The sequence below is a fragment of the Saimiri boliviensis genome, chromosome 8, assembly GCF_048565385.1.
Source record: "Saimiri boliviensis isolate mSaiBol1 chromosome 8, mSaiBol1.pri, whole genome shotgun sequence".
Taxonomy (NCBI): domain Eukaryota; kingdom Metazoa; phylum Chordata; class Mammalia; order Primates; family Cebidae; genus Saimiri; species Saimiri boliviensis.
Genome location: NC_133456.1, coordinates 104555202 through 104574266, shown reverse-complemented (window position 1 = coordinate 104574266; position 19065 = coordinate 104555202). Strand labels below are relative to the sequence as shown.

At 44.6% G+C, this 19065-nt stretch overlaps 1 protein-coding gene across 1 annotated transcript; it reads left to right on the top strand.

Moving 5' to 3' along the window:
- The first annotated feature begins 9878 nt into the window (after positions 1-9878).
- On the top strand, positions 9879-18804 carry VIM (vimentin). Its single transcript, XM_003930640.4, has 9 exons — positions 9879-10669; positions 11308-11368; positions 14791-14886; positions 14997-15158; positions 15927-16052; positions 16403-16623; positions 17052-17095; positions 17498-17583; positions 18437-18804. Exons 1-9 carry the CDS (start codon positions 9894-9896, stop codon positions 18476-18478), a joined length of 1614 nt encoding a protein of 537 aa, XP_003930689.4. The 5' UTR covers positions 9879-9893; the 3' UTR covers positions 18479-18804.
- Positions 18805-19065: the final 261 nt, after the last annotated feature.

Genomic DNA, 19065 nt, shown 5'->3' with positions numbered 1-19065 from the left:
CCTGTAATCCCAGCACTTTGGGAGGCCGAGGTGGGTGGATCACAAGGTCGAGAGATCGAGACCATCCTGGTCAACATGGTGAAACCCCGTCTCTACTAAAAATACAAAAAGTTAGCTGGGCGTGGTGGTGCATGCCTGTAATCCCAGCTACTCAGGAGGCTGAGGCAGGAGAATTGCCTGAGCCCAGGAGGCGGAGGTTGCGGTGAGCCGAGATCGCGCCATTGCACTCCAGCCTGGGTAACAAGAGCGAAACTCCGTCTCAAAAAAAAAAAAAAAAAAAGTTTCTCCATTTTTTTAAAAGAAAATTAATCAACTATATGCCTATCAACAGTACACTGGCTAAGTCATACACCAAGGAATACAATGCCACCATAAAAAAGAATGACATCTGGGAGGCCGAGGCGGGTGGATCACAAGGTCAAGACATCAAGACCATCCTGGTCAACATGGTGAAACCCCGTCTCTACTAAAAATACAAAAAATTAGCTGGGCATGGTGGCGCGTGCCTGTAATCCCAGCTACTCAGGAGGCTGAGGCAGGAGAATTGCCTGAACCCAGGAGGCGGAGGTTGCGGTGAGCCGAGATCGCGCCATTGCACTCCAGCCTGGGCAACAAGAGAGAAACTCCGTCTCAAAAAAAAAAAAAAAAAAAAAAAAAAGAATGACATCAGCCAGGAGCAGTTGCTCACACCTGTAACCCCAGTACTTTGGGAGGCAGAGGTGGCTAGATTGCCTGAGGTCAGAAGTTCGAAACCAGCCTGGCCAACATGATGAAACCCCATCTCTATTAAAATACAAAAATTAGTCAGGCATGGAGGCATGTGACTGTAATCCCAGCTACTCTGGAGGCTGAGGCAGGAGAATTGCTTGAAAATGGGAGGCAGAGGTTGCCGTGAGCCGAGATCGTGCCCCTACACTCCAACGTGGGTGACAGTGAGAATTGTTTGGACCTAGGAGGCAGGGGTGGCAGTGAGCTGAGATCATGCCACTGCAGTCCAACCCGAGTGGCAGTGAGACTCTGTCTCAAAAAACAAACAAACAAACAAACTGACATCATGTCCTTTGCAGGAACATGGATGGAGCTGGAGACCATCATCCTTAGTAAACTCATAGAGGAACAGAAAAGCAAATACTGCATGTTCTCACTTATAAGTGGACGCTAAGTGATGAGAACACATGGACACAAAGTGGGGAACAACAGACACTGGGGCCTACTTGAGAGTGGAGAGTAGGAGGAGGGAGAGAAGCAGAAAAAATAACTATTGGGCACTCGGCTTAGTACCTGAGTGATGAAATCATCTGTACAACAAACCCATGTGACACAAATTTACCTATATAACAAACATGCACATGAACCCTTGAACCTAAAATAAAAGTTTAAAGAGAAAAAGAAAATTGTGCTATTAAACAAAATTATTATTAGATCCCTTACCTAAATATCTTCAGAAAAAAAGTCTACCACTTGGGAACTACGTGACCTCCTAGAAGTAGGCAGAGTAAATTCCCAAGATGCCAATTGCACTTGTCAAATTTTCTAGCTGTGGCATGGCCTTTTTCTCTCTCCCTTAAAAAAAAAAATGGCAAAAGCAACATTATAGGCCACAGGGCAAATACCTGCTAGTTTTCTTATGATAGCCTCGCTCAGCCAGTAACTAAACTGGGATGATGTCATTTAGGGGTCTTTCAAATGACATGAGGTTTTTATAACTGGATTGATGGGTTTTGTTTGTTTGTTTCTGGTTGTTATTGTTCTTTGATTAAGTGAACTAATACTGAAAATCTAGCTTTATTTCTTTGTCTAACATCAGCTGGAATTTATTTTTGCACTAAATTTCTCCTCTATATGTTAATTAAAATCTTGTATTCCCCCTACACCATTACCACCTTCTCTTTCCTTGTTACGGACTCTGAATTAGACCTTGATGAAGTTAAAAATTACTGATAGTCTACAGGGAATTGTTATCTGTGTCTTCCCCCTCAAATGTTCAAAGATATCTTCCTGGAAGTGGCTTTATGGTTTTTCTTTCCCTTCTGATGTTTTAAAAACTGTTTTAGAGAATCCTGATGAAGTTCATGATTTTATACTAGCTGTGGGAAAAAGATTAACACACTTGGGGCCGGGTGCAGTGGCTCATGCCTGTAATCCCAGCATTTTGGGAGGCTGAGGTGGGTGGATCACAAGGTCAAGAGATCGAGACCATCCTGGTCAACATGGTGAAACCCCGTCTCTACTAAAAATACAAAACAAACAAACAAAAAAATTAGCTGGGCATGGTGGCACGTGCCTGTAATCCCAGCTACTCAGGAGGCTGAGGCAGGATAATTGCCTGAACCCAGGAGGTGGAGATTGCAGTGAGCCGAGATCGCACCATTGCACTCCAGCCTGGGTAACAAGAGCGAAACTCCGTCTAAAAAAAAAAAAAAAAAAAAAAGGCTAACACACTCAAAGCAGCTAAATGACAACATAAGACCATCAAATGTATTCCCTTAAGTGAACAGATTAGAAGCGCTTAGAAATGCTGTAGACCCTGGGTCATGGTCTGATAACTGTTGGGGGGGCATTAGATTCTCGTAGGAGCATGTACCCCATTGTGAACTGCGAATGCCAGGGACCTAGGTTGTGGGCTCTTTACGAGAATGCAATGCGTGATGATCTGTCACTGCCTTCCATCACCCCCAGGTGGGGTCATATAATTGCAGGACAACAAGCTCAGGACTCCTACTGATTTTACATTATGGTAAGTTGTATGATTATTTCATTATATATTACAGTATAATAATAACAGAAATAAAGTGCACAATAAATGTCATGTGCTTGAATCATCCTGAAATCATTAGCTCCGCCTGGTCCATGGAAAATTGTCTTCCATGGAATCGGTCGCTGGCGACAAAAAGGTTGGGGACCACTGCTGGATAATGTAAAACCACACTATCCAGTTATCGCTCACCTTCATCAGGGTATAATTTATGTAGACTACAGAAGGGAAAATACTTCCAGGTTAAGGAATCTGAATTAACTGTCTTCCAATGCAAATTAACTTTCCAAGTAATTATTTCTGTCTGGAATGCATCTATTTCTTTTCTTTTCTTTTTTTTTTTTGGAGACCGAGTCTCACTCTGTCTCCGAGGCTGGAGTGCAGTGGTACAATCTCAGCTCACTGCAACCTCCACCTCCCAGGTGCAAGCGATTCTCTTGCCTCAGACTCCTGAGTAGCTGGGATTACAGGCACGTGCCACCACACCCAGCTAATTTTGTTGTTGTCGTTGTTGTGTTTTTAGTAGAGACGGGGTTTCACCACGTTGGCTAGGATTGCCTCTATCCCTTGACCTCATGATCCGCCCGCCTCAGCCTCCCAAAGAGCTGGGATTACAAGCATGAGCCACCGTGCCTGGCTGCATCTATTCTTTTAATTACACTGTTCGGAAGGCTCAGAGCCCACTGGATTTTGCTTATCCCCTCACCCTTAAACATCACAATTGCTAAAATCATCTCTGCGTCAGGCTCCCTTCACCATTCACTTGATCTACCTCAAGCAGCCCTCAAACAGGCCTCTTTGATTCATTCTCCACCCCTAACATAAAGCTACAAGCATGTCTTTCTCCTACTTGAAATTCACAGTGCATTCCCACTACCCACCACATTAATTATCAACTCCTCTTCCTGGCATTTACTCGTCCAACGCATGGTTCCATGTTGATTTTCAGTTCCCTTTCTCCCCTACAAATACTCCATAATCCAGCAACCCTGGGATTATTCCTGTTCCCTAAATGTCCCCAGCACTGTCACTCACACAGTTTTTGCTTATACTGTTTGGTCAGCACTAGAGCATCCTTTCTCTACCATGATAAGCTATAGAAATTGTGCTCATTCCTATTGAGCATAGTACTCAATAAGCTATAGAAATTGTGCTCATTCCATATTGAGCATAGTACTCAATAGGTGGTCTTTCAACCCCAGCCTCCTCCCTCCGTTCTCATTTTTGGAAACTCTAGTGTTTATTGTTTCCATCTTTGTGTCTGTGCATACTCGAAGTTTAGCTCTCACTTAGAAATGAAAACACGCAGTATTTGGTTTTCTGTCTCTGCATTAATTTGCTTAAGATAATGATTTCTAGTTGTCTGCATGTTGCTGCAAAGGACATGATTTCATTCTTTTTTATGCTTATGTAGTATTCCACAGTGTATATGTACCACATTTTCTTTATCCAATCCACTGTTAATGGGCACTTGAGTTGATTTCATGTCTTTGTTATTGTGATAATGCTGCAATGATTATTTCTCCATCTAAACTCTTCAGGATTTTATCTTATCTGTGCAACAGCACTCACTACATTCTGCTATGTATTCCAACTCTTTATCTGCTTGTCCTGACACAAGGCTATGAGAGCCCTAGAGGCATTAAATTATCTTACTTACCTGAATATACTAAAAATCATTGCAGGCAGAGCAAGAGAAAATATGAATACATGTATCTGTTGAATGGAATATGATGAAAGACCACCATGTCCCCACATGAGCATGTGGGGAAAATGTACTATGTTCATGGATTGAGAAGGAGCTTAGGGTTCTACTGAAATTGCTGCCTGGGGGGAACAGTGGAAAATGAGGATGGACATGCATACTTAACATAGCTTCCAAAGGCCACCAGTTAGCTATGATCCTCAACCTCCTCTGCAGCAAAATTTCTGTTTCCCCCATAGTCTTTATCACCACTTGCAATTATTTTGTTTGCTCCTTTACAAGTATTGTCTCTCTGTATCATATACATATACACAGACTCAACTCTATGTTCCAAGAGGCTTTGGGCCATACCTGCTTTGATCCCTTCCCCAATGTCTACCAGAGTGGCTGGCACATGGCAAATATTCAATGATTATGTTTGGAGTAAATGAATAAACGTTGTGTATCATGATCCATTGTAAAGATTAAACGTTGTCATGTCTAAAGGGACTAGCACAAGACTTAAGCATAATAAGCACCAGCAAATAATAGCCCCCACACCATTCTTTCCTTCTATGAACTACTCATGTATTAATTCATACATTCAACAGATGTGCCTGGCTTTCCTCTAGCCACTGGAGATAGAATGGTGAACAAAAGAGAGAAAAATTCCTGCCTGCCCTTACGAAGCTTACATTCCAATGAGGGGATGAGCAGTTCCCTCCAGGACATCTACAGAATGATGTTTTTGGCCAAGTGCAGAGACTCATGCATATAATCCCAACATTTTGGGAGGCCAATGCTAGAGGATTGCTTGAGTCCAGGAGTTCAAGACCAGCTTGGTCAACACAGCAAGATCCTGGCTCTACAAAAAATAAAAATAAAAAGTTAGCTGGGCATGGGTGGCACATACGTATAATCCCAGCTTCTTGGGAGGCTGAGGCAGTAGGAATGCTTGAGCTCAGGAGTTCAAGGCTGCAGTGAGCTATGATTGTGCCACTGCACTCCAGCCTGGGCAGCAGAGCAAGTCTTTGCCTCTAAATATATAACACAAATCTATTATAATGAAGTTTTTAAGAAAAAGAGGTGAGAGCTTAAAGTTAGATGCATTGGTGGGAGAAAAGAAAGCATGGAGCAACAGAAGCCAATTGCAGTATTGCAGGAAGGAGGCATGAAATGGCTTGGAACTGAGTGACAGCAACGCAACAGAGGAGTGGATCCAGGAAGCAGTGGGACATGATGCTCATTGGATCTGAGATCAAAGAGTAAGGAAGTGGCAAGGGTGAAAGTTTCCAATCTTGTTATTTTGCTGTATTGCCCTGACTGGACAGGGAAGCTGGGAGGGGAAGCGACCATGGTTCGTGGGTTTTATGGTGTGAGATCAGCTAAACCTAATCTTGCATGCGATTCCTCTGAAGAGGCAAACCGAAATCTAGGTGAAAATGTTTAACTCACAAATGAAAGTACATTTTTTAAATGGAGGTGGTGAAAACAAATCTCCCTTCTTATATGTCATGATCCCTGTTACATCAACATCATTTGAATAACATAAAACGTGTTATTGTAGCTGTCTGCCAAATTCCTCTAAAAATCTTCCCCTTTGAAGCAAGATCTGTGTTAATCATCTTCAGTTCCCAGAACATAATGTTTCTGAATTGAACTGGTTGATAGTAAGCAAAATGTTGTTATCAAGGCAAACAGAAAAGAGAAGTGCATTTAGAGTCAGAAAGGCCTCCATTCAAATTCTTGTCCCTTTCTTCCCTCCCTTGCTAGTCGTACAACCACAAAAAAATTGCTAGCCTGCATCTTAGACTCTTCATTAGTGAAACGGATCATCAAGTCTATCTTGCAGGAGGGTGTGAGAGCATTAAGTTAAATTAAACGTATACACAGTGCTGGTCATCCTGTTGGCATCAAATTTAAAGCACATAGTATACTATTTATTATTATTATTTGTATTTCCATGGCATTTAGGTTTTGCTATGGTTTTCACCCTCTCACTGTACCCTCCTTCTTTCTGTCTAACATTCCATCCAAATGGAATGCTGTTAGATGCTGTTCTCTTGGCATAGCTAGCCAGCTTTCCCAAAGCCTCCATAGGCCACTAAGCTTCTGTCCACACGGCTGGCTGGTCTGTCAGTTTAAGTCACCCAACTCAACTGATATCATGACAGCTTGCAAATTCCAAAATCACTGGTGGTAATTTAGATGTGGTAGTGTTTATCCCTGGCCTATGAAATGTACCGCCATGTCTTTATTTACATGCAGCTTGCATCATGCAGTGTGGAAAGCAGCTTCCTAGTCTAGCACTTAAAAATACTTCTGAGACAGGTTTTCATAGCAATCAAAAAGTAAACACAAAACCCGGGAAAGCTATCTCTGTGTACCCAAAAGATACCTAAGAACATGGGTAGCATAGAAAGCAGGCTGAGTTGTCTCACCCAAGGAGGTGAGTTCAAATTCACTGATCTCCCTGACTGATGACTATCTCCCATTGATTGAGGCACTGTATATCTTACCTCAGAATGAAAGGAATTGGTAAACCTTATAAATTCTACATTAATGAGTGAAAGTGTTTTTGTAGCTTTCACTTCTCTTACAGCTCATAAAAAGTGATGGTATTTTCTAATAGGAAGGGAACAGTGAACACTGTGTAGGTGTGTATGTATATGTGTTATGTGTGTATAGTACACACATATACTTTATTTTGAGACAAGTTCTTGCTCTGTTGCCCAGGGTGGAGTGCTGTGGTGTGCACGGCCCATTGCTGCCTCAATTTCCAAGTCTCAAGCAATCATCCCACCTCAGTCTACCAAGTAGCTGGGACCACAGATGTGCACAACCACGTCTGGCTAATTTTTTTTTTTTTTTTTTTTTTTTTTTTTTTAATAGCGATAGGGTCTCACTATGCTGCCGAGGCTGGCTCAAACTCCTGATCTCAAGCAGTCCTCCTGCTTTGGCCTCCCAAAATGCTGGGATTAGAAAACACCTACACTTTTATACATTTTATATGCATCAAACAAACATATGTCTGTGGCAAAAGAGCAGCTATCATTGCCCTGAGACTTCAGAATGGGGACAGGTTAGAAGGAAGAGCTACCTATCCCTGAAATGATAAAGAAGACCAGTGCCCATTCAGGAGCCATCACCACAGCCCTGAGGCTATGGGTACCAGCAGGGCGCAGTGCTACACCCCACCAATGCCTTGTCCTCCTTTCCCATAGTGAGTCAGTCAGCAAGCATCCCGACAGTGCCACTACATTGCCCTGGGATCGCCATTGCATGCAGCAGTGAGTTCCACACTCTCTTCCTTCATAGGGAGATCACTTTTCTCATTCTAAGAGTTCCAGGCAAACTCACAATGGTGACATTTGCTGAGCAGTGGCTTGAATAAAAGGCTTTCAGAAAGCAAGATGGTAACTCAGAGCACAGGCTTGTCCTCCAGGGCACCCAGCCCCAGGAAAGCTCTTGGGGAATGACCTGCAGCCTCCCAGTGAAAGACAGAATAAAAGAAAGCCCCAGCAGGTGAGCTGGGCAGTAGAGTCCTGTAATTCCACCTTAGCAGCACCATTTGCAAGAGTGAACTGGGATAAGGTAAACAAAATATAGCCTAAAAGAGGCTTGTCCAAAGAAGCCAGAATAAACTCTTCATTTGCCTCTAAATTATTTTTCTTAAATACCAGGTAACCTGCAGTACCCCCTGCCCCCACCGGGAAAAAAAGGGGGGGAAATACTTTTTTTCCTCCTATCCACTGCAGAATCAATTTTACAGTGGTTCTGTAGTTAATCCTTTCAGTACACCATAAATCTAAATACTCAAAAACCCTGTGCTTTTTCAATTGCTACTGAATCACAAGAAGACTGATTTACCTTCCTTGATCTCCCTTGGCGGGTTAGTACTCAGTTCTGCTCGTTACTAATATTGAAACAGCAGCCCTTGAGTTGAGTGATCTCCCTAGAAAGGTTAAGGTGACCGAATCTGAACTCTCCCTCCATATCTTGGACTCGAAGTTTTCTGCTCCGCAGACAGTTTTATCCCCCTCACCCCAAGGTCGATGGCACGAATTCTTTTGGAAAACAGGACCTGTGATATTTCCCTGAGAAATCACTATGAACCCTGCACTGTGCATTGCTGTCCTAAAAAATTAACACATAAATCTACTGCCGCCAAACATTCCGTTATGTGTGTTATATAATTGCCTTTCATTTGAACTCCTTAATCAAATTGGGGTTTTTAAGCAACACCTTAATTCTTTAATTGGCTAAAATTATACCTTTAATGACTTCCACCAGCGTAAAAAACACTGATCACGGAGTTCGATTCTGAAACTACGGACGTCGAGTTTCCTCTTTCACCCAGGATCTTCAGATCTTGTTTAAAAAGTTGGGTGTGGTTTCATGGGGGAGGGGGAAGAGCGAGCGGAGACCGGAGCGACCAGGGCGGAGACTCTGCACGAAAAGCCTCCCTGGTGCAATATGATCCCGGAGGCCCGCGTAGGGCGCCTCTCCAAAGGCTGCAGAAGTTTCTTGCTAAGGAGAAGTCCGCACATTCGAGCAAAGCCAGGCTTTAGCGAGTTCTTAAGAACTTAGGGGTGCTCTTGTCCCCCCAGAGCCCGAACGCACACATCAAAGCGGTGGCCCAGCTCTAAGTTGGTAGGACTAAGAACCAGCAGCGCGCGCGGAGTCCGCGGAGACTTGAGTCAATCTGGTCTAACGGTTTCCCCTAAACCGCTAGGAGCCCTCAATCCGCGGGACAGCAGGGCGCGGTGAGTCACCGCCGGTGACTCAGCGACCCCACCCCTCTCCCTCGGGCTTTCCTCCGCCACCGCCCCTCTCAACTCCCGCCGTCCGAAGCTGGACTGAGCCCGTTAGGTCCCTCAACAGACCCTCCCCTACCCCCAGCATTCCCCCGCCAATGCAAGCCGATGGACAGACGCACCGGCTAGAGCAGCCCCCCTTTCCAAGCGGGTGGTTCGCGAGGCTGCGCTGGGCCCCAGCCCTGCGTTCCTGCGCTGCGCGCGCCCCCACCCCGCCTTCCAATCTCCGGCGCTCTTTGTTTCTTTCTCGGAGCCTTCAGATCTGCCCGATCCCTTACTCCGCATTCTTCCTGCTCGGTTGCCCGCGGGTCTCCCCCACCTGACCGCAGCCCCGAGGCCGCCGCGCGTCTCCTCCCACGCCCCTCTGGCACGGTACCACCGTACCCCTCTGGTCCAGTCCTGGAAGAATCCCCACTCCTTCACCACGCGACCCCGCCTTTTTCAGCACCCTACGTTGAGCCCAGCTCAGACCAGCATCCGGAAAGCCCCCAAAAGTCCCAGCCCAGCGCTGAAGTAACGGGACCGTGCCCAGTCCCTGGCCGCGGAGGAGGAAGGCTCGAGGGCGCCCCCACCCCAATCCGCCCACCCTCCCCGCTTCTCGCCGGGTCCCTATTGGCTGGCGCGCTCCGTGGCTGGGATGGCAGTGGGAGGGGACCCTCGTCCATACCAGGGTTATAAAAACAGCTCCCTCGGCGGGGTCCGGTCCTCTGCAACTCTCGCTCCGGGATCCCCGCGCCAGAGACGCAGCCGCGCTCCCACCACCCACACCCACCGCACCCTCGCTCGCCTCTCCTCCGGGAGCCAGTCCGCGCCACCGCCGCCGCCCAGCCCATCTCCACCCTCCGCAGCCATGTCCACCAGGTCCGTGTCCTCGTCCTCCTACCGCAGGATGTTCGGTGGCCCGGGCACCGCGAGCCGGCCGAGCTCCAGCAGGAGCTACGTGACCACGTCCACCCGCACCTACAGCCTGGGCAGCGCGCTGCGCCCCAGCACCAGCCGCAGCCTCTACGCCTCGTCCCCGGGCGGCGTGTATGCCACGCGCTCCTCGGCAGTGCGCCTGCGAAGCAGCGTGCCCGGGGTGCGACTGCTGCAGGACTCGGTGGACTTCTCGCTGGCCGACGCCATCAACACCGAGTTCAAGAACACCCGCACCAACGAGAAGGTGGAGCTGCAGGAGCTGAATGACCGCTTCGCAAACTACATCGACAAGGTGCGCTTCCTGGAGCAGCAGAATAAGATCCTGCTGGCCGAGCTCGAGCAGCTCAAGGGCCAGGGCAAGTCGCGCCTGGGGGACCTCTACGAGGAGGAGATGCGGGAGCTGCGCCGGCAGGTGGACCAGCTCACCAACGACAAAGCCCGCGTCGAGGTGGAGCGCGACAACCTGGCCGAGGACATCATGCGCCTCCGGGAGAAGTAAGGCTGCGCGCCTGCAGATCGTGGGGCCTCGGGAGGGGGCTGGAGGGAGAGGGCTGCCACGCCCTGGGAGATGTGGCCTGGGGAGGCCAGCCGGGGAAACCGCGAAGAGCGGGGCAGTGGCTGTGGAGGCGCAGCCCCGCCCAGAACCCAGACCTTGCATTTCGCATTTCCCCCTCTGTCCCCACGCATTGCCCAAGGATGCCCCGTTTCAAGTCACAGATTTCTTAAAACTACCACTTTGTGTGCAGCTGAAGGCCCTTGGGCACAATGAGAGCGAGTCCTCCAAACTTTTAGAAAGTTTCCTGCCCCTTCTGGCGGGCTGCCAGTCACCGGGCGGGAGGAGGAAGGAGGGGGCAGCGGTGGAGGAAGCGAGACAAAGGGACGACCCCTCGGGGGCGCGGTGGCGGGGCCGTCCTGCAGGGCTGTGCGGCGACGGACGGTGATTGCCCCTCTGCGCGGTGCCCGAGGTCCGGCTGAAACCTGCCAAGGGCAGCAGGTCTGAAAGCTGCAGGCGCTGGTTGCAGAGGTGGCGCAGGAGCTCTGGTGGCGCGGCGCGGCGACGTGGTGGTTGGGTGTGGCCGCCCCGCCCCTGGCGGTTTCCCAGTTCCCTTTTGGTTAATGCGCAACCTTTTCAGATTGCAGGAGGAGATGCTTCAGAGAGAGGAAGCCGAGAGCACCCTGCAATCTTTCAGACAGGTTTGTAGATTCTCTTCCCACTCGCAGCCGCCTGACCCCACCCAACAACCCACAAGCCATTCTAAAAGTTGCTTAATCCACTTCTAAAAAGTGCAAAACTTCAGGGCTGCGTGTTAAGCCCTCTAGTGGCGGGAAGACCACAGATTGCAACTTCTCATGATTAGAAGAAATACTAATAAAACCCCTTGAATGGTTTTCTCCCTCCCTCCCTCTCTCCCTCCCTCCCTCTCTTTCTTTCTTTTTTTTGTGGGGGTGGGGTGGGGTGGGGGGAGTCTCGCTCTGTCTCCCAGCCTGGAGTGCAGTGGCGAGATCTCGGCTCACCTCAACCTACACCTCCCGGGTTCAAGCGATCCTGAAACGATTTTAAAGCAGTTCCTTGGGACATAAAGAAAAATCTTCTAGCTTTTTACTTTGTTTCCAAAATGTTGCACAGTTCTGCAACATATTGACATTCTGGTTTCGAACGATTACAGTTTTAAGACTGTGGTTGGCCACAGTCAAGTTGTCTAATTTTTCCAAGGCCACAAAAAGCGCAGTTGTGCCCTGCAGTTTAAAATGGAAAACGCGTTGGAAGATAAGAAAACTTAGCTTCCAACTGGAATCGAGCCAGCAAGTTTCTTTTCTTCTTTGCAACTCCTATTGTGGCATTAAAGTTCGATGGAAGTATCACTATGCACAACTATTTTGTGATCTAATAAGGGTGGAAAGGAGCCATCTGTCCCCTCGACTGAGGGGTATTAATGGTTTCTATGGGCTTCACTATGGAATGTAGATACAGACATTCTGGCAAATGTGGTGGCTCTGGACAGAAATAATAGGAGTCTTTGTGTTTCCAGGGAAGCTTTGCAACAGGCTACATTCTTATTGAATATGTAATGATGTAAGCATGGTTCTAATTGGTCACAAGTATTTGCTAACATCCGTTATCCAATATTTGGCCCAGACTTGTGAAGTTCATAATGTGAAAATTTTTTAAAGCTACAAGCATACCTCGTTTTGAAAGACATTTCCTGATTGGGTACTCCATAAAAAAAATAATAATAATAGTACTCCATAAAAAAAAAATAATAAACCCAAGGCTGAAAATTGAATTTTTAAATACAGGACTTTTCTGCGTGTTTTCTTGTTCTTTTTCTTTATTTTTTTCACCAAAGTTACATGAACTTCCAGGATTTTTAACTTAAAATTAGAATCTAAAAGCCAGAAGATCCCCATTATAGTTTATAGTTTTATTTCCTGGAATATTTACTGGGACAAACTGCAAAGCACTCTCAGATGAATAGTGTAGTATAACATTCTAAAGCTGAAATACATTTGCCAAATTAATTTAACCACAGCAATGTGTGGTTCCTTTTTAGTCCTTTAGCGTTTTTGATTATTATACCTGTAATGTTTCCTGCAGAGTAGTGAGTTAACAAAAAACAACATCAATACAAAAGACCCTCTGTTTTGAGATGAATCAAAATTCCTCATTCTCTTCAGTGTAAGCAAAATTCCTCATTCTCTTGAATGTAAGCAAAATTCTTCGTTCTCTTCAATGTAATAGAATACCCTATTGATCTTTTTTTGGAGGTTAGTAAAATATCTGTTATGTCTCTTTTAGGGCTTAACAAGTAAAAATGAATGTTTTCATTAAGTTTGATCTTTTTATCACCCACTCTTCATTCATTTTTCTCCAAAGATGATAGAAAAGTCTCAACAGTTTAATGCTGTAAGAGCATAAACTGAACTCCAAATATAATTACTGACAAGATAAGCAATCTTCATGCATCCTTTTGAGAGAAAATAAAATCTTAGTTGCAAAAGTACATATTCTGATTTGGAATGTTGCGATTTACAAATGGAAACATAGAAGGACAGCTGAATCTGCAAAAATTCATGTAGTTTCATTCTCTGCAAGCTTGGCCAGTCATTCTGAAACAGGCTAACTGAAGTGATACAGTAGCAAGTGAAAAAGACACGCCTTTATGGGAGGAGCCAAAGGAGTTTCAGAAGAAAACTCTACAGAGAAAGCAAAGCAAATACGTTGAGAGTTATGTGTCTTTTCCATTTTTTCCCTGAACTGAATCTTGGGCAATGCGCATCTTCCTGAATTGGGTTATTATTGAATATAAATCTAGCCTTGTACAATGGATGCCAGATGGCTACATATTTGCTCTGGAGCCTAAGGATGAGTTTCAGAAGATTCTAGTGGCGAAAAAAACCTAAACTCTTTAAGCCTGAGTTTCTGTTCTTTATGTACTCAAGTGTACATGAAATTGTGAAATTTTGTCCACCCCTATTATCATGTTATTCCATGAAATTACAAAACAAATCTTAAAAATGTTGTGGCATAGATTTTCTAGATTTAAAAAGTAATTAAATTATTTTTTTTGAGACAGACTGTTTCTCTGTCACCCAGCCTGGAGTGCAGTGGTGCGATCTTGGCTTGCTGCAACCTCCACCTCCTAGGTTGAAGAACTTATCCTGCCTCAACCTCCTGAGTAGCTGGGACTACAGGCGTGTGCCACCACACCCAGCTAATTTTCGTATTTTTAGTGGAGATGGTGGCCAGGCTGGTCTCAAACTCCTCACTTCAGGTGATCCCCCGCTCCCCGCACCCCGCCTCTGGCTCCCAAAGTGCTGGAATTAACAAGCATGAGCCACCATGCCTGGCCTTCAGTAAAACTTTATTTACAAAAGTAGACAGCCATGGGCTGCAGTTTGCTGACCCCTGATCTAGACAGGTTGGATTTTGTTGATTACAGGCATGAGCCACCACTCCCAGCCTTAAAAAGCAATTTTAGACCTGGCGCGGTGGCTCACGCCTATAATCCCAGCACTTTGGGAGGCCAAGGCAGGTGGATCACAAGGTGAAGAGATCGAGGCCATTCTGGTCAACATGGTGAAACCCCATCTCTACTAAAAATGCAAAAAAAAGTTAACCGGGAATGGTGGTGCGTTCCTGTAGTCTCAGATACTTGGGAGGCCGAGGCAGGAGAATTGCTTGAACCCAGGAGGCAGAGGTTGCAGTGAGCCGAGATTGCACCATTGCACTCCATCCTGGGTAACAAGAGCGAAACTCCATCTCAAAAAAAAGAAAAAGAAAAAGTAATTTTAAAATGTCACTGGTAAAATGTGGATTCAGTCGTGATTGAGTACAGTTTACCACGTTTGTGGACATTTATTTATTTTAAAATTGTCCAATCACTACCTTGAGTAAAACACAAGGGGTCACAGTTAAAATTTGTTAGTGAGCAGCCGAAAGCGTAGCATCTGATGGCACTAAATGACTTGTAAACTTATTCAAGGGGGGTAAAATTTGTCAATGCATTTTCTATAGTAAGGAGACGAGGTTTAGATGGTTAATGTAAGACGAATAAATGAGAGAAGCCATAGACTTTTACATCCTCCATGTCCTGTCTTTTCTCTGTTCAAAATAGGATGTTGATAATGCGTCTCTGGCACGCCTTGACCTTGAACGCAAGGTGGAATCCTTGCAAGAAGAGATTGCCTTTTTGAAGAAAATACATGAAGAGGTGAGTAGAGTGTCTTTCAGGGAATGAATGAGACTAAGGCAACCCTCACGGTGGGCACAGCTGACCTTCTATCTGGTTTTTTTTTTTGTTGTTTTTTGTGTTTTTTGCAGGAAATCCAGGAGCTGCAGGCTCAGATTCAGGACCAGCATGTCCAGATCGATGTGGATGTTTCCAAGCCGGACCTCACAGCTGCCCTGCGTGACGTACGTCAGCAGTATGAAAGTGTGGCTGCCAAGAACCTGCAGGAGGCAGAAGAATGGTACAAGTCTAAGGTAGGAAACAAGTCCCTGCAGCTGGCACAGAAGAAAAGCATTGAGTTCTCAAAACACCATACCTGTGTGTAGTTCCTAACTATCCTCTAGCTCCAGGTGAAAGCTGGCTTTCACTTGTTGCTCACATTGTGTTTGTTGCCAGGGCCTCTCCACCACTCACATCACCTCCTTTATTTATTTATTTATTTATTTATTTATTTATTTATTTATGAGATGGAGTCTTGCTCTACTGCCCAGGCTGGAGTGCAGTGGCATCATCTAGGCTCACTGCAACCTCCACCTCCGGGTTCAAGCAATTCTTCTGCCTTAGCCTCCCAAGTAGCTCGGGCTATAGGTGAGCACCACCATGCCCGACTAATTTTTGTATTTTTAGTAGAGATGGGGTTTCACCATGTTGGCCAGGCTGGTCTTGAACTCCTGACCTCAGGTGACCTGCCTGCCTCAGCCTCCCAAAATGCTAGGATTACAGGCATAAGCCACCACTCCTGGCCATATCACCTCCTTCAGAATAACAGACTCCCTTCCCCCTAACCTTGCCTCCAAGTAAACCCCAATGCCATACTTTGACCTCTACTGCGTTTAAATGAGCACAGTAGAGGGAACTCTGAAGATAGTAATGTCAGTGTTCCACGGCTCTTTCTCTGGCTTTCAAAACAGAAAGTTAAGCCTATGCTCGAAGACATTCAGTGAGAAATAGGATCTTTTTTTTCTAAAAGAGTCAAAAGACTTGAATGGGAGCCATGCACATTTCTGTTTTCTTCCCGACAGTTTGCTGACCTCTCCGAGGCTGCCAACCGAAACAATGATGCCCTACGCCAGGCAAAGCAGGAGTCCAATGAGTACCGGAGACAGGTGCAGTCCCTCACCTGTGAAGTGGATGCTCTTAAAGGAACCGTGAGTATCAACCCTGCAGTAAAAGAGGGGAAATAATGACCCATTCTGCTGACTATGCTAACGGTGATGCCTGAACAAAATGCTGAGTGAATAAAAATTTATACAATAATGCAAAAACAATGACTTATCAAGACAAACTCAAAAAGGACTTGATGGAGCTCTTAAAGGTTTTAGCTTGTGTATATCATTGCTTCTCATATGAAGGACTTGGTACTTATATTCTCCACCTACAACTAGAGTAGTTATCATTTGCCACTAATGGAAATTATTGCAAGAAGACTGTAAATGATTCTCGGAATCACTGGGTTTTTCTGAGAAATAACACCAGAAACCTTTCTCACCTCCTGCAGAATGAGTCCCTGGAACGCCAGATGCGTGAAATGGAAGAGAACTTTGCCGTCGAAGCTGCTAACTACCAAGACACTATTGGCCGCCTGCAGGATGAGATTCAGAACATGAAGGAGGAAATGGCTCGTCACCTTCGTGAATACCAAGACCTGCTCAATGTTAAGATGGCCCTTGACATTGAGATTGCCACCTACAGGAAGCTGCTGGAAGGCGAGGAGAGCAGGTAGGAGCTCAGAATTGAATGCGTGAACCATTGGGCTCTAAGCACAGTGTCGCGTCTAATTTTTAGAAGTTCCTGTAAGGTAACTACTTTCCACTTTTGCAGAGGAGGAATTTGGGTTGAAAGAGAGTCAATGACTTGCTGAAGTAAAAGTTAATCAACAGCAGAGCTGGGATTTGAACCCACAACTCTGTCACAGCCTTCACTCTTCTAACTCCTGTTAACGTTCCTGTGGAGAAAATGCTTGTAGTAAAATATTTTAAATGTACTAACAAGACCAGTCATGGGAAAATACTTCCGAAACAAATCCCTGCTTTATGACTTACAGCAGTACATTTTCTTACATGATGAAAACAAGAAGTGTATTAATTTGTTTCTGCAGATGAAGTTATTTTCCAACAATTTTACTGTTTTTCTTCATCTGTTTATAGGATTTCTCTGCCTCTTCCAAACTTTTCCTCCCTGAACCTGAGGGGTAAGCATTTTATTTCCCTTTATGAGAAACGTCAGCAGCTTGTGACCATTGTGTTTATGTCAAAACATTCATTTATTTTTAGCATATCGGAAAAATGCCGTGTAAGAGAAAATTCTATACAGTATCTATAACTTTCAAACCCAAGTATGCTTACCTGCTATGCTTTAAGTTGAATGCAAACTCCATTTTCCTTCTTCCTCCCAGAAGTACTATCTCATCCTGATGCGTAAATGTGTCAGGCCCTGGGTTTGCAAACAGAGAATACTCTAAAATTATTTGGGGAGCAGCACTTTACACAACTCGCTCTTCCCCACAAATCATAGTTGTTTCAGTAAAATGGCTACTTGGTTTCTCTAAGAAAAATTTCATTTTTACTCATTTTGGGCCTGTTTGTTTATTTAGAAACTAATCTGGATTCGCTCCCTCTGGTTGACACACACTCAAAAAGGACACTTCTGATTAAGACGGTTGAAACTAGAGATGGACAGGTTGGTATCTTTTAAGTAAAAAATAGAGTAATCTCAGACAGGAGTTTATATCTTTTTTAATCAATGAATCTGCATCTCAGATACAACTAGCTAATATGAGAGGTTCCGGTTTCACTCATGCCTACTAAAAAAAGAATAGGCTCCTTCTTCCAGCAGTACACACAGCCAACTAATTATTTGGCTCCTGGATGTGAAGTTGAGATAGCAATCTTCCTGCACTCCAAAATTAGTGATTTGCTTTGGTGCGCAATTTGAAGTGGGAGTAAGCTTCCTTAAGCTACTTCCTAAAGCAGCTTCATGAAACAGCTTCAATGGATTACCTAAATATGAGAAATGTTTTGATCCTGGGCATATGGCATCCTCCTACCTTCATACTTTAAGTATAAATTCCTCAACCCATCTATATAATACGAGCATGTACCATACGATCATTTAGTTTCTTATTACCTCCCTATGACAGGAAAGAAACTGTTGCAATTTATTGTGGTCTTCATGAAATCTTCTCTTGCACATAAATTTAAAATGTGCTTGCTGTACATTTTAATATGTCTCAATGACTTTTAAACTTGGCTGTGTACAACTGTTATACTATTCTTCATAAACACAGTTTTTTTAAAAAGAATTTCTTTTTGTAAGTTACAACATTCCACTGGGTACTTATATTGCCTTTAGTAGAAAAGAGTCTCGTATGTCTGTCCCTCCTAGCTTTCACTCTTGTAGAACCAACACAACCTTCTGATTTGCACAATACATTATATATATTTAGCAAGATTTTTATCTGCCATGATATAGAGGATAATTTAATCTTTAACATGTGGCATTATATTTATTTTGTTTTTTTTTTAAAAAACAGGTTATCAACGAAACTTCTCAGCATCATGATGACCTTGAATAAAAATTGCCCACACTCAGTGGAGCGATATATTACCAGCAAGAATAACAAAAAAAATCCATATCTTAAAGAAACAGCTTTCAAGTGCCTTTCTGCAGTTTTTCAGGAGCGCAAGAGAGATTTGGAATAGCAATAGGCTCTAGTTCTTAACAACCAACCCTCCTAAAAGATTTAGAAAAGAAGTTTACAACATAATCTAGTTTACAGAAAAATCTTGTGCTAGGATACTTTTTAAAAAGTATTTTGAATATCATTAAAACTGCTTTTTTTTTTCTAGCAAGTATTTGACCAACTTGTTTCTGCTTCAATAAATCTTTGGGAAAACTCTTTCACTGTGTTATTTATTGGATAATATCTAAATAATTCTCTATTTGGTCCTAGTAGTTAAATTATCATTACAATCATCTGTATGTTAACTTCACAAATTCAGGTTATTTATGCTTGATGTGTAGTTCTTAATTTTGTCATTTTTGATAGACCTCTTTTTTGAGAGAGAGAGAGAGAGAGAGAGAGAGAGAGTTTCACTCTGTTGCCCAGGCTGGAGTGCAGTGGCACAACCTTGGCTCACTCTAACCTCCGCCTCCTGGGTT